We start from the raw sequence: 16,256 nt of genomic DNA, 5'->3' as shown, positions 1-16,256 counted from the left end.
AAGAGCACAGTAACACTTCTTTCATACTCCCACCAAAACCACATTACCTAATCTCAGCATGAGGACTCATCAGACAAACCCAAATTAAGGGACATTCTACAAAATAAATAGCCTCAAAAATGTCAAGATCTAGAGAGATACAAAAAGGTTGAGGAACTGTTCCAGACCAGAAGAGATTAAAGAGATGTGGTAGCTAAATGAAACATGTGATTTTGAATTGGATATTGTTGGGTTGGGGAAAAAAGGAAGGGGGAGACAATAAAGAATATTATTGAAGCAATTAATAATTTCTATATGGATGGTGATGTCAGTTATACTTCAATTAAAAAAATAAATAAATATGGACTGTGGATTACATCAATGATAAATTTCCTGATCTTCACAATTGTACCATGGATATGTAAGAGACAATACTTGTTCCTATAGGAAATACAAAATGAAGTATAGGGAAGCACTCTCAAGCAATTCAGAAAAAAATGCACATATAGGCAGATAATAGAAACAACTGATGATTCTGAGTATAAAGGAGTTTCTTGCATTATTTTTCTAACTTTTCTGTAAGTCTGAAATTATATCAAAAGTTACAGACCAAAAAAACCCATTTCCTTACTGATAAAAATATTTTTTTGTTATACTTCCTAATGTAGCATTTAAAACAGATAATTATATGACTTGTCTTTATTACTGTGTTAAAGTGGAAACAAACATTTCCTGAACCCCTTTACTGCCTAACCTCTTTTTGCTAATTGCCAGACACTCAGGTAGGTAGGCTTTTTCCTTCCTTGCAACAAGGTGGGTATTAATAGAACTTATGTTAGGGGCACCTGGATGGCTCAGTCGGTTAAGGGTCTGCCTTCGATTCAAGTCACAATCTCAGGGTCCTGGGATGGAGCCCCATGTACGGCTCCGTGCTCAGCCCAAGTCTGCTTAAGGATTCTCTCTCCCTCTCCACCTACCCCTCACCCCACTCGCTTTCTCTCTCTAAAATAAATAAATACATCTCAAAAAAAAAAAAAAAAGAGTACTTATGTTATAAATGATCACACTGAGAACCAGAGGTTTTAAGTATCTTTCCAAAGTCATATAATAATGACAGAGCAGGAATTCAAACCCAGATCTATTTGATGCCAAAATTTTACCTCTATGTATTAGGCTTTCTCACTTTAAAAATATACAGTATAAATTTTTAAAAATAAAGTTTGTTATTTTGCTGTCATTTCAGATTTACAGAAAAGTTTTAAGAGTACAAAGAATTCCTGAATATCCTCCCTCACACAGATTCCACAAATATTAACATTTACTACTTTTGCTTTATCCTTTTTTCACCTTCCATATACACATTTTTTTGTTTTCTGAACTATTTAAGTTACAAACACAATGTCCCTTTATTCCTATTTCAGTGTGCATCTCTTAAAAAAGAAAAAGAAAAAGAAAGATCTTACATAACCATAGTACAATGATCAAAATCAGGAAATTAACACTGAAACAATACTATTATCTAATCTAACGATTTTACTGATTGAGATTATCAATTGTCCCAGTAGTGTCCTTTTATAGAAAAGAAAATCACTAATCATGGTTGTAATCACTTGTGATGACTATTCAGTCTCCTCTAATCAGAACATTTCCTGTATACTCTAAATTCTAATACCTTACACCAAAACTCTATCTATTTAGGTTGTTGCAGGTACCTGCCCTATTTAGTCTCTAAAGTCATATTTTTAAAGTAAACAACCTCAGTTCACTGACCATAAAGATACTTTCCCAGAACAAGTATTAGAGATGTACATAAAAGTTCAGAAATTTTACCTTTTGTATCAGGATGTATCCAGGATGTTGCACAATTAATTTTCAAAGGGCAGCCATCAAAAACTTTGGAAAAACATGCTCCCATCTTATTTATAAAGAAAGAAATATTGACTTATTTGACTAGATAATTTTATATAGTCTTAGAAAATAGCTAAAATTATTACAAAATGCTAAACTGACTCTTATTGCATATGTTTATGGTCTCATTACAAAACAAAATTCCTATTTTGATATCATTTAACTCTTTCTCCTATTCTTCCCTTGTGTAATCTGCTATTTCAGGGCAAAAATACCAAATTTATCAAAACATCTACATATATCAGTGATACATTTTAGGAATTTTAAGTCACCACTTATCTTTAGGACTAACATTTAAGAATGTGAAAGAATGGATGATATTTCTGAGCAGTATCACAGTGATTATAATTGCAGTATAACTCTGTAATAGTGAAAAAGACAAAAAGACTAATAGTTACGTTACATATTAGACTTTTACTGAATAAGAAGGTATAATTTATAAAGCATCCCATTCATATGATTGGCTGAACCACCTTAAAGAGCCACAGAACAAGCATTAACATAAGCTTCCCTGTTCCTTTTCACTGTGTATAGTTCAATATGAAAATGGCTTCAGGGGTAGAAAGGTATTTAATTCATATTATGAAGAGAACACAGTACTACTGATACCACATTAAAGTTAAATTGGCCTTTGAAGGCTAATCTGAGAATCCAACTGCCATATTTACAAAAAGTGAAACTCTCCAAATTCTAACCAACTCACTCAAATTAGGGTATATGATCTGATCCATGGTGTATCAAAATGCCTTTAAATTTGTAGACTTTGTATTTTGGGAATTAGCTCAAGATACTTGACAGCAAATAAAAAATCTACTGATGTGTCTAAAGAGATGGAAATTGGCAAGTGGTTTACATAGAAATATTCCTTACCAGCACTTTTGGGGTAGGTGGAAGGCCATTGATGGCTGGTTTCTGTGGGAAAAATAATTTTTAATGCTTTAAGATCTCTTAAGCCTTAAAAAAACCCTATACATTTGGAATTTCAGTTATTCAAATTCCTGACTTAAACAGACTATGCCCCCCTGCCCACCAATACAGAGACAGCCTCTTATACGATGAACATGGTAATAGTTACAACTAATCACCAAACGCCTGTTATACCTACTGGGAAATCTCGCTTGTCCTTTTTCCGTGGTAACTGTGGTGCTTGTGCTGATCCTTCTGTATTTTCACTAATCAGTTTTGAAATACCATCACCATTTCCTATAAAGAATCATGATTAAAAGCCGAATGAACATACAAATAAGTACTTTCCATGAAAAATAATTTTCCCTTTCCCCCAGTACTTGTATACCATTTGGGTGATCCTTTACTGGGAAATATTCTCTACTGGCAGACAAGTGAAAGTATCTTTGGTCTTTCTCTAGATTCTACAGAGGTAGCACTGCATAGTTAGCAGTGGTCTTAATTCATGAAAACACCAAATGTCTTTCCATACTGTGAGAAAAAGAAATGCTCTATGAATGCTATGCTGATATTCAAGGCCTTTCATAAGTGGACTTCAATCTACCTTTCTAGTCCTATCTCCCATTATATATCTTTCGAAAGCTCACACTTCTCTCCTACTAGACTATACTTACAATACAATCCAGATTTTCATGGTTCAATACATTTGTTTATTCCTTCTCGCTCATCAGGAATGCCTGTCAGCACTGGCTCCCCCTAATGAAAACTCAACCAAGTCCTTTTTTTTTTTTTTTTCAACCAAGTCCTTTAATACTCTGTAAGGGCCCACTCCCTCTATTCCCTATCCTTATCTTCCTAAACACCTCTCATCTTTATTACATATGATTATTTTATGAGACACTTAAACAAGCTGTCTTGTCTAATGTTATGGGTACATGGGTGTACCTTCTGCTATAAATCCTGAGCTTCTGGAGGGTAGGAACATCCATTCATCATTCTAAGACCCTATCATATTTAGTAAGGGATCAAATTAGGATTGAAATGGACTGAATCTATGTATAGCCCATCCATGTGGAATTTTAAAATAACTTCAGAAAGCTTTAAACAGTTATAAGATTGACTGAAGACATCCTTTAAAATATGAAAATGGCTTTCTTTCCAGTTTTCACTTTGATTTATTTACCCAGATCACAGTATCTAGCTGTATGCACTCGAGGACTGCTGATACTGCTAGCCATACCAATAGAGGAAGTCTCAGCTGCAGGACCACAACTTGGGCTACTCTGTCTTCTGAGAAACTGGGGAGCTCTGTTCTCTGAATCAGGACAACGTTTTACAGTTGATGACTTTTCTTCATCTAGGAGGTTGTCTTCAGGGTAGCTGTTTATCCTTGGCTAGTGATAATAAGACACAAAAGTGCTTTAATAAATTTGGATATAAAACAGTAACACTCCATTATCATTATGCATCAAAGACTTGAGGGGAAAGGGGATATGTCTTTTCTTCCTTTCTTCTATATAATTCAATCACTGCGCTAAGTAAGCAAAGTAAACAAGAGTTGAATTACTGTCCCAACACAACTAAGAACTTGCCATGTGATTTTTTTTAATCATCCCTAAGTCAAAACTGATATAATTTTAACTGATAAAATTATATAAACAATTCACAAAATATTTAATAAGTAGAGACAAGCAAAGACTTAATGAAGTATGACTCCACTGAAATAGCAAATTATAGTAGTAAATGAGGATTATAAATGATGAACTCTTATTTCCTCTCCATGCAATTTTCTCTCAAATAACTGATTTTTACCTTTTTGTTATAGCTATCCAAATATTGTATTTCTCATGAAGTCTTTTTTAATATATATTTTACATCTTTGTAATCTCCTCTTAAAGAAAACTATATTTATCTAAATATATTTAAGAGAATTTTGAACAAATTCAATAAAATCATTTTTTAAATTTAATTACTATATTACTTAAAAAAAAGGATTTATTCAAAAATTTTAAGCAGCTCACCTTAGGAGGTAGGGGAGGTGGTATTGCGCGTTTTGAGGTTGATCTAACACAAAGAGAAACATGCAATTCAGATGGTGGTAAATGATAACATAAAACAGAGACTCCATTAAATGTGCATTAAAATCTGTTTATATTCAGGGGATATAAAAGACAATTAGATCATGCTGAAGAGTATTTTTACAACCTATAGAAGACTTAAGACCTCACTATGTGAAACTGTATTAGTAGACTATAAAATAGATTTTTATAAAATAAATACAAAGTCTCTTTAACTTTACGGTTTTGCTTTGCATATTTAGTATGCAATAAAAATGAATTAAACATAGTAGTAAAAAACAGATTCAGAATTATAGAGCTGGAAGCCAAGTGGCTGTATCATCAAACCCTTTAGCTGCCCCAGGTGGGATCCGCAGATCAGTAACATCTGCATCACCTTTACTTTCTGTAAAGGACCAGATAGTAAATATTATAGACTTTAGTCTATACAGTGGCCACAACTACTTAACTCTTTTGTTATAATGTGAAAGCAGCCATAGCTTTTTTCATGTTATAAAAGCCATATTAAAAAAAGAAAAGCCACATTAAAAAAAAAATAAAAGCCATAGCTTTTTTCACGTTATAATGTGAAAGTATGGCTGTGTTCCAACAAATGTTTATGGACACTGAAATGTTCATATAATTTTCATATGTAACAAAATATCACTGTTCTTTGGATTTTTTTTCAACTATTAAAAAATCTAAATACCATTCTAGTTTGTGGACTGTACAAAAAATATGCAGTGGGTCAGATGTGTCTTATAGGCCATAGTTTGCCAACCCCAGATCTATAAGTTGAATGTGGAGGATCCACAAATCTGTACTTCCAAAGACCACTCGAAGTACTGCAATGCACAAACAGGCTTGAAACATTTAGGCTGGCCCTGCAACTTAACTGATGAGGGAAGACAGGTCTAGAAGATGAAGAAACTATACTGGAGAGATGGAATTGGGGCTTTTCAACTCCTCCTATAGTATTTCTTCCCATGACATTATGTAACTCATCCTTCAGTAAATTAACATTACACATACTAAGTTCTGACTTAAAGAAGAAAACTCAAGAAAACTTAACGATTAACACATGATGCCTTTTGGTAATTAAAAAGTCAGAAGCTTTACTCTGATAAAAGGCATAGCACAACTTCTCTAAGAATGAAAATTAAAACTTGTTAGAACTAAACCACTCCCTCCCAATACTGTTCTTATATAATCAAGTAAAATATAGTTATTAAGTTAAAAAACAACTTACTTGCCAGTATTTGCACCATCAACAAAAGGATTCCACTGTAACACAAAGTTTGGATCTGATGACACTCCCTGTGAAGGTGAAAAGATAGTTTAAAATGTTTCCTTATAACAGATATTAATCATCTTATTTGATTCCAGAAAATATTCAGTGTCATGATTGTTAATCATCTTGGCTTTCAATCAATTTTTAAATCTCCAGCTAGATTTGCTGTCATTTGACATATTTAGGTCAATGATTCATTATCAGTTGACTTATACGTAAGAAGTTCCATAAACATACTAAATATAGTTTCAAATGACAAGCCCTCTTTACCATTGCTATTATATTCCAAATAAAACAGAAAAACGTAACTCTGAATTATCTGCGTCACTAATCCATTAGTGTGGAAAGCTAAACATCATATTATTAAGCTATCGTGAACTTACTGGTGCTATTTTTTCCCAATGGCATGGAAATTGAGAATTATATATCAATATATACAGTAAGAAGAGCATTACTGTCAAATGTTAAGAATGAAGAGATCCATTAACAGGAGACAATTCCTATAAAAATTATACTTTGCCAAAGCTGAAAAATAAATATATTAAGATAACATCTAGGCAACTCTAATAATACCTTGCTCTATTACTTATTTCCTTTTAGATAAGGAAAGGTTTAATGAAATAGTAACCTCAAAATAAGAGCAATGGGTTAAAAAAAATAGCTGTATTAACAAATAAATATTAAAACAAGGTAATGCAAACATAAACTCTAAACCTAAAGAGTTGGTAAGAAAAAATATCCTGAGAGCTTTAAGCTGAACATCAAATTCATATATTTAATAACTTCATGTAAATCCTTCCAAAGACTCAGAAGCGTCAAAATGAATGGTTAAAATGGTCTATTACACATTATACCCTAGTCAAAATGTACCTAACTATAAGCTTTTTCAAACTTTAATGTGTGAAATGCAGTATCAAAATTATTGCTTAGAAGAGTATATAACTTTGTTCCTTAGTCAAAGTATACCTAAGTTTTCTCAAATTTTAATTTGTAAAGTACTTCAAAAGTAATAATTCCTACCATTTCATCCCGTGCTTCTGTTTCTTTTCTCAGAGGAGGTTCGAACTGTAATTTGTCAACTGCAAAATATGTAACAGATATTCACAAACTCTATCTAAAGGGTTAATCTCAGAAATGTAACAAGAAGCATATGTACTGGGGAGAGGGAAAGGGAGAAGGAAGAAGAAAAGATTTTTTACGCAAGAGTACTCCTTTTTTTATATTTACCAAAAGAAGGTAACAATTTGGTATCTTCCTAATAACTCTACTTAATTCTCCATTGGAGTCAGGAAATTAAGCAGCACTTTTTGTGTATAAAAGATTTCAAAAAATTAATCAAAGTATCCATTTGACTAAGAAAAAACACTTTAAGGATTTTCTGTCTAGGCTGCACACTCTGTTCTAAGGCTATAACTTTATGGCGGGGATGAACCTCCCCAAATTACCTGTAATTATCTAAAAAGAACAAACAGTATTTAAATTAAATGTTGTAATAGTATTTGGAAATTTAATATATTTTGCTCAATGTGTATTTTACTTGGCCTGCTCAAACTTCTCTTACGTGAAATATTCTAAAACAGAGAAAAGGATGGGTTATTATCTACTTCACAGTTGTTTTGGGGGGATTTTTTTTTTTTAAGTAGGATGGAGCCCAACATGGGGCTTGAACTCATGACCCTGAGTTCAAGACCTGAGCTGAGATCAGTTGAACACTTAACCGACTGAGCCACCCAGGTGCCCCATAAAGTACACAGAAATTTAAGATCATAAAATTTAATGTGATTAAAAAACAAACAAACCAAAAAATTCATATTTGCATCATAAAGATGCAAGATACCCAATACAATCTTGGCAAAAAAAAAAAAAAATTTAAAAAATCATTTTCAAAAAGGATCCAGTTGTTCTTATCCCTAAAACAAAATCTGTAAAGTAATGAAGTTCTTATATAATTCATTAAACAAAAACATTGTCATAAAAATTTTCAATAAGATTGAAAGACAGTTCATAAAACATTGTATCAACTTTTCAAAAATAACCTAAAATAAAAAGCTCTCACTTATTACTTCTTAACATAATTTAAAAAATACCTTAACTCAAAAACCACTACTCTAATTCACTACTTCAACTCATTTGAGACAGAGATGAACTAAAGTTTTTTTTTTGTCACAACTAGAAATACTGGCAGGCAAGCAGGTGTAGAAAAGAAAGAGAAAATGTCATTATTATCTTTAACAATAAGAATTATAGATCAAGCAAATTTCAAGACTTACAAGAAATTCCAAGAAAAAATGAGTTTCATAAACATTTAAGATGTTTTAAAACATAAGAAAAGTACTCCTTAAAAAAATCAAATTCCTTATGACCATTCTAAAATTATTGCAGCCATAACTTATGGCACAGAAATGCTAGAGCCTCCAATATCATTGTTTTATGTGGTAGATGGGACCTCAAATTGTTTTGTTTTAAAGGAAATACTGACAGTACCTTCGGGTGCATCTTTGGCCTACGAAAATCCAAAGATGGGGAGGTCTTCTATTATACATACTCTTTTATTTCTGTAAGATGATGTAGGTTCTAGCCATAATGAAGTAATAGGAATTGGACTTACCCTTCTGCTTTAAACATCTATATACATGTAACACCAATGTGTGCACAAACGATATGAAGTAATTATTTTGGGGTAGTGGCTAACAGACCCCACAACGCTGTCATCCTTGAGAGAAGGGAATACACAGTGGTAAGATCCACATTCACTCTAGCTTTCCACCTGGAGGCACTTTCCAAACTAGGGCACAAGAAAGTGGAATCCAAAGAGAGAGTAACAGTCTTACTGGGTGCAGGAAACAAAGGCTGGAGATTGGGGCTGCTTAGGTGGTGGCAATTTGAAGGGCAGAGTGCCAGAAATAAGAAAGCTACACGAAGGAACTCTAGAAATATGCCAAGAGATCTCTTTGTCTTTGGATGAATACTAAACTGCCCATGAGCAAAAAAAAAAAAAGCAAGACTGTACAAAGTGTGTCACCAAAAGCTAATAGAGTGCTGTGAGCTAAATGTAGATTCTGGTGATCACAGTGCCAGGAAAGATAGCTGAGTTTCTAACCAGAGGAAAGAGCTTGCTGAATACTCTGGTAAAACCTTACATTAGCTTTAAAAGGATCAAGCTGACATACCAGTTAATTAACTTTTTTTTTTTATGTTATGTTAATCACCATACATTACATCATTAGTTTTTGATGTAGTGTTCCATGATTCATTGTTTGCGTATAACACCAGTGCTCCACGCAGAACGTGCCCTCTTTAATACCCATCACCAGGCTAACCCGTTCCCCCACCACCCTCCCCTCTAGATCCCTCAGTTTGTTTTTCAGAATCCATAGTCCCTCATGGTTCATCTCCCCCTCCGATTTCCCCCCCTTCCTTCCTTTTTTAAACACCCTTTAGAATAAAGAGGACACAACCATACACTCAGTGTTGCGCCAAAATGTCCAAGATATAGTAATAATAAAAAATAACCAGAGAAGAAGCAGGAGAATAGAAACCATAACCAGTAGAAAAGAAACACAGAACTTCAAATAAAGGGGTTTCCAAACACAGCATTCCAAGTTTCCAAGAAAACAGGCCTCTGGGTCAATTTTCACAGTACTGGACCTGAAAGTCACCCTATCATATAGATCTCTTTTTTTGTGTTGTCATATTTCACTTGAACTCTACTCTTTCCAAAACCCTCTAACTCTTCTTTTCCTTTATTTAATGAGATGTTCCATCGTTCCTCTAGTGTGTGTTTTCCCTCATTATACGGAGTCAACACACCTGACTTTGCTGGACTACAAATTCATCCTTGGTGCTCTTAGACTAGGCCAAGACCATAATAATTACTTACATCCACTAAAAACACATAGGAAGAATGCTTATACTAGTCATAATAGCCAAAAACTGGTAACAAATCAAATGTCCATCAACCAAGGAATGGATAAATTGTGTTATAATCATACAATAAAACATTCTATTACTGTGAAAACAATTATTTCTATACATGACATGAATGACTCTCACAGACATAATGTTGAACAAAAGAAACCAAGCAAAAAGGGTGCAAACTGTAAACCCCATTTATCTGAAGATCCAGATCAAGGTAAAAACCAATCTATGGTGACAAGAGAACGGAACAATGATTAGCCTGGGCAATGGAAAGGGCAGAGGGATATAGGAAGATAGAAGGGCGCTGACTGTGAAGGAGCACTAGGGAAGGGGCCTTCAGAGATACTGGTACTGGGTGATTATTTTGATCTGGGTGGCAGTTTCATGAGTGTATACATTTTTAAAAGTTCATCATATAATACACCTAAGCATTTTACTGTATGTAAGTTACCAGCTCAAATTTTAAAAGTGAAACAAAAAACTAAGAATAAAACTAGGTGTATATAAAATCTATTAAGCCAAACACATAAAAACAAAGCTATAAAATGCTCTTGGATAGACACAAAAGAAGCCTTGAGAAAATGTAAAGATAAATCACCAATAAAATGACCTTCAACTTTACCAATTTTTTCTGGTATTGAAGCACAAAGAGCTTACACCATGAAGATATTAGTACCCTGGCCATTCAGGAAAGAACTAAGTCTTGAACTTACCTCTGAAAAAGCCTATCTTAGTTAAGAAGACAGACTATCATAAAGAGGTCAACTCTCCCCAAGCTAATACATGAACTTTTATGAAATCTCAGTAAAAATACTGAGAATTTTTTTTAACTAGATAAGCTGATTCTTAAGTTTATGTGGAAAAATACATTAGCAAAATATCATAACAAAGAACAGCAATAAGATACGTATGGGGGGTAGGGAGGAGTGAGGAGAGTAGGAGGAAGGTTAGTCCTAACAGATTTTAAAAGACGTAATAAAGACAAAATAATCAAATTATGCTATTGGCACATGACTAGACATACTAATGCAATGACAGAATTTCTGGAAAGAATCCAAAAATATATATGGCCATTTAGGTACATCATAAAGGTGATATAACAAATCCATTGGTGAAAGTATTAAGTTTTTAATAATTAGCATTTAGACAAATGGGTAGTCACTTAAAAAGAACTGAAGTTGAATCCATACTTCATTCCTCTTACCAAATAAATTAATATCTTGTATCAAAGATTTAAATATTAAAGAAGGGAAACTGTAAAAATAGAAGAAAAATAATAGAATTCTTTTGTAATCTTAAAATCAGGAAGGCTTTGCTAAATATGACACAAAATTCAAAAGCTACAGAAGAAAATATAGGCAAGTTAGACTATTAATTGAATACTTATACACCTGCAAAAAATAAAGAAGATAGCTTTATAATGGAATAGCAACTTTGCCACTTTGCTGTATGGTATTTGAAGTCCAGAGAGTTCACCTGGGATTATATAAGAAGATAGCATAAGAAATATCAGCAATCTGAGACTAACAAAGAGATGAAATCTTGAATTACCGGTTTAACTAAGAAAAGCCCTGACTGAATTGATGGATATGGGAAGGACATTCTAACTCTCCACTGACCTAGATATTTCCAAAGCTGTATCCAGAAAGCTAGAAATATTTGGGTTCAAGAAAACTCAGACTGCAACAACATGCTCATCTGCAATAATTCTAATTAGCTTACATACTTAATAAATTATCTTTATTATAGTTTATAATTTTTTATCTTTTACTGTAAACTTTAAAAAAATCTCTTTTGAAACAAGTATGCATTTAAGTCCATATACTCACACCTAAAATTTCTTTGCAAATCTGTTCTTCTAAATTAATTTGGCTAAAGTAACAAATATCCTTGATACAAAATATTTGTCAATGATTAATTTATTGAATAAATGTCAATATCCCCTTTTAAGTATATATTTTAGAGAAGATTCATCTCTCCTGTTAACTTAGACTAAAAAAACTGAAACCAACCCAAATGTCCAACAACAGGAAATTATTCAACTACATATCACCTCAGTGAAAAAGGATGCAACCTTTAATGATTATAAAGGCTAGGCTAGTATATTGAAATGCTTCTATGTCAACTAAATTCAGTCATGGAAAAACATGAAGGCAATTTAGCAAAAATATTATCTGTGGGTTGGTACTGGGTGATGAGATTATGGGCAATGTTAATTTTCTATTTTTTTCCTCTTACAAATTTTCTACAATGAACATACATTACCTTTATAATTAGTGTATAAAAACCATTTAATTAAAAAACAAGAGAATTCCATTATAAACCTGAGAAACAACCTCTATTTTAGAGGTATTCTGATTATGTTAAAGCATGTAGCTTCAGTTAGTCTGAAATTTTATTATTCCAAAAAGACCCACAAAAACACCCAGCTCAACCCTCCAAAACCACCAATTAAAAATGTATACCAAACACATACAATTTATTTCTGAAGCTGTCCGTTCAGCTCTGGCATTCCTGTTTGTAGATCTAATGGTATGACGAATGATTGCATGGGGCTGTGAATATAAGCATAATATACACACTTTAAAAAATTTCAATGATAAAGTTAAAAGGTCAAACTTTTCTTTTTAACTAAATGATCATTTACTGACAAACATGACTACCTACTAATAGAGCAAATTATAGGATAAACACAATTAAATGAACACTAAGATACTTCAAAAGTTATTCACTTATTTCATGTTTATACTGTATAAAGTACTGAGAAGATGCAAAGAAAGTCAGACAGAAATCTTATCTTTAAGGAGTTTGTAGTGTAGGCAGTTAAGATGCACAAATAATACGATTAGAAAATGGTCAATGCCATTCATTAAGACAATTACTATTAATGCCCAGATGAAAAAGAAATGACTTCCACCTGAAGGGGTATAGAAGTTCTTCATGACAGAGCTGTAATCTGATCTGGGCCTGAAGGACAGTAGGCATTGGATGTGCAGCAGTGTGGGAAGCATTCTAGACAGCAGAGAGAATATGAACAAAGTAATGCAAGAAGAAAAAGAAATTGGAGCATTCAGAGGAACTGGAGTTGGTTATTATTTGGCTTCAGTAAAGATTAAGTGAAGAGATGACAAAGCTGCACAGACAGACTGGGGAAGAGCCAGATCATGAAAGGCTCCAAATGTCAGCGAGGGCTCTCAATTTTATTTTCTCGGCCAAGAAATTTTTTGGAGATTTTACAAAAAAGGAGTGGTATTTCAGAGTCAGATTTAAGAGTAATTGGATAAGTGTATAAGGAGGCACGGAGGGGAGAAATACTGGATGCAGGGAGATTAAGTAAGAATACTGTAGTAAATCAAGTAAGAAGCTTGCTACTTTACACCCTTTTGCATAAGCTCCTGATTCTTTGAAACTATGCCTTCAGCTCAACTGCCACCTATCAAATTTCTAATGATTCACTCTCATTCACTGATGAATGACAGTGGCTCATATGTTTTCTCTTCTACTTCAAGACCCACCATTATACCAAGGGACTTAACAGCTCATTGTTTGGGACTTGTTTTCTGACCTCATCTCACTCTCCCAGACTTCAATATTCCATACACTCTCAATTCCTAAGATCACTGCCTGGACCTTGCCATCAGCTCTGACGCTCAAACTCACGCTATGCTCCAAACTTCTCACCCTTTGAGCTCACTCTCATTTACTCCCATTACACTATTTCATGTTCACATTGGAATCTCAAGTCCATCGACCCATTACCTTGTTACCCTCCATTCTCTCATCTTCACTCTTCTTCCTATCCAGTTTGTATATGGTGGTCTACAATTTCAAGCTATCTCTTGCCAATATCCTAAATTCCCTTTGCCCCACTATCCTTCAGTACTCTGGCATGCCAAAATGACAACTTTGGATGAATTAAGCTAACTACCATTGTGTTTATATTGGGGATACCAATCACTACTGGAGGAAAGTCACCCAGCAGACCACACTAAAAATTCATCTCATCTGAGGCTTCAACTTTGCCCACAAACACTTGTCTTATCATTTAACCCAACCATTCTCCTCAATTACTATTTCACACCTTCTCTCCATACTCTCCAAACCCACTCATTTTCCCTCAGACTTTCAAGAGATGATCCTGCCATTTACTTCACAGAGAAAACTGGAATCATCAAATAGAAGATAACTTCTAGCAGCAATCTCAAATAACCTCCTCTCTCATGCAAGAGAAGTGTTTCATTACCTAAGATCAAGTGTCTCATAATCTAGATCCTAGCCTCTCCTCCTTTCTCAGAGACTTTGTCTATTAATCTTGTTTCTCTTAAATCTTTCTTATCTCTATCTATTGGATCCTTTTCATAAGCATTTAATCCTGTTCAAAATTACTTTCCCCATATAAGCAGTAACTAATTAAATAAGTCCCCCACCAACTCATTTTCCTCCAACTAAATTGCGTAAATGTATTGCTATACTTATCTTCCAAACCACTCCAATCTAGCTTCACCTTGATAATTTGAATATTATCCTTTTAAAAAAGTAATCAAGCACCTCCACCTAAATCCAATGATTTAAATTATCTTCTAGGCAATATTCTTTTTTTAAAAAAAATATTTTATTTATTTATTTGACAGAGAGAGACACAGCAAGAGAGGGAACACAAGCAGGGGGAGTGGGAGAGGGAGAAGCAGGCTTCCTGCTGAGCAGGGAGCCCGATGCGGGGCTCGATCCCAGGACCCTGGGACCATAATCTGAGCTGAAGGCAGACGCTTTAACGACTGAGCCACCCAGGTGCCCCTTTTAGGCAATATTCTTGTTAAAACTTTACCTCCTTCTTTTAATGGTCTTTATCAATCCTTTGCCATTCCTCTTAGCCTACTTGATTCTTATTTTTTTTTAAGATTTATTTATTTATTTTAGAGGGAGGGAGAGTGCGCACGAGGGGGGGAGGGGCAGAGGGAGAGAGAGAATGAGAATCTTAAGCAGACTCCGCGCTGAGTGCAGAGCCTGACATGCGGCTTGATCGAAACCAAGAGTCAGACACTTAACTGACTGTGCCACCCACGTGCCCCCTAGCTTACTTGATTCTTAAATTTTGGGAGAAATCTCAGGATGCTGTCTTAGGCCCTTCTCTTTTTCTCATTCTACATGCTTCCCTTGAGTGATCACATTTATGCCTTAAGGTATTAACTACTTCTATACTTAATGACTTCCAAATTTATATCTGTAGTCCAAACTTTTCTCCCCAAGTTACAACCACATATCTAATTCCTTATGAGACCTCTCCATTTGGAAGTCTCGTGCAACATCAAAATTACTATACATAAAATTGAACTCCTCTTTCTTCCCAAACCTGATTTTACCCTAGTGTTTCCATCTCAATAAATGAGGCACTTTTATATCCACCCAGGCATTTAAATCAAAATCTAGCAGTGACCTTTATTCATCCCCCACCCTCATGTCTTCATCCAATCCCCAATCTCACAGAGAATTCCTGAATTAGTCCACTATTCTTCATCCTTGCTCTACATTCCTAGTCTAAAACACCACCCATCTCTACCCTGGATGGCCTCAACAGCCTCTAAAAGAGTTTCAGAAATGTAACCACCATTCTGAGGTCACAGAGATCTTTAAAAAATGCACATACAATTATGTCACTCCCTTACCCTTTAATGGCTTCTACCACCTTTAGGTAAAGCCCCTAATTTTTTTTTTTAAAGATTTTATTTATTTATTTGACAGAGAGAGACACAGCGAGACAGGGAACACAAGCAGGGGTAGTGGGAGAGGGAGAAGCAGGCTTCCCGCTGAGTAGGGAGCCCGATGCGGGGCTTGATCCCAGGACCCTGGGATCATGACCTGAGTGGAAGGCAGACGCTTAACAACTGAGCCACCCAGGCGCCCCAAAGCCCAAAATTTTTAACATGGTTTGAAATGGTTAGTGTTTAGCTCTGTAACTTCATCCCCCACCACCCTCTTCCTCATTTTCTACTCAAACCAGACTAACTTTTCTTTAGTTCCTCAAGTATACAGTCTTCTTTTTTATCACCAGGTTTTCTTTTTTTTTTTTTTTAAAGATTTTATTTATTTATTTGAGAGAGAGAGAATGAGAGAGAGCACATGAGAGGGGGGAGGGTCAGAGGGAGAAGCAGACTCCCTGCCGAGCAGGGAGCCCGATGTGGGACTCGATCCAGGGACTC

At 34.6% G+C, this 16,256-nt stretch overlaps 1 protein-coding gene across 4 annotated transcripts in view; it reads right to left on the bottom strand.

The window, feature by feature from the left end:
• The window catches only part of MAP4K5 (mitogen-activated protein kinase kinase kinase kinase 5), a 109,538-nt gene that overhangs the window by 22,734 nt on the left and 70,548 nt on the right, over positions 1-16,256 (bottom strand). For 3 of the 4 annotated variants that reach the window (XM_081830539.1, XM_031025696.2, XM_081830541.1), the window contains 8 exons: positions 12,536-12,614; positions 7,162-7,220; positions 6,100-6,167; positions 4,815-4,857; positions 3,977-4,187; positions 2,993-3,090; positions 2,758-2,799; positions 1,810-1,894 (listed from right to left, as the gene is read on the bottom strand). In XM_081830539.1, the coding sequence (XP_081686665.1) occupies positions 1,810-1,894; positions 2,758-2,799; positions 2,993-3,090; positions 3,977-4,187; positions 4,815-4,857; positions 6,100-6,167; positions 7,162-7,220; positions 12,536-12,614 (685 nt within the window). The remainder of the gene's footprint in view (positions 1-1,809; positions 1,895-2,757; positions 2,800-2,992; positions 3,091-3,976; positions 4,188-4,814; positions 4,858-6,099; positions 6,168-7,161; positions 7,221-12,535; positions 12,615-16,256) is intronic. The other variant, XM_081830540.1, reaches the window with a different exon arrangement.

This window comes from Leptonychotes weddellii, chromosome 9 (assembly GCF_054177405.1).
Source record: "Leptonychotes weddellii isolate Sample4059 chromosome 9, ASM5417740v2, whole genome shotgun sequence".
Classification (NCBI taxonomy): Eukaryota; Metazoa; Chordata; class Mammalia; order Carnivora; family Phocidae; genus Leptonychotes; species Leptonychotes weddellii.
The sequence above is the reverse complement of the archived record's forward strand: the minus strand, read 5'-3'. Positions and strand labels throughout refer to the sequence as shown.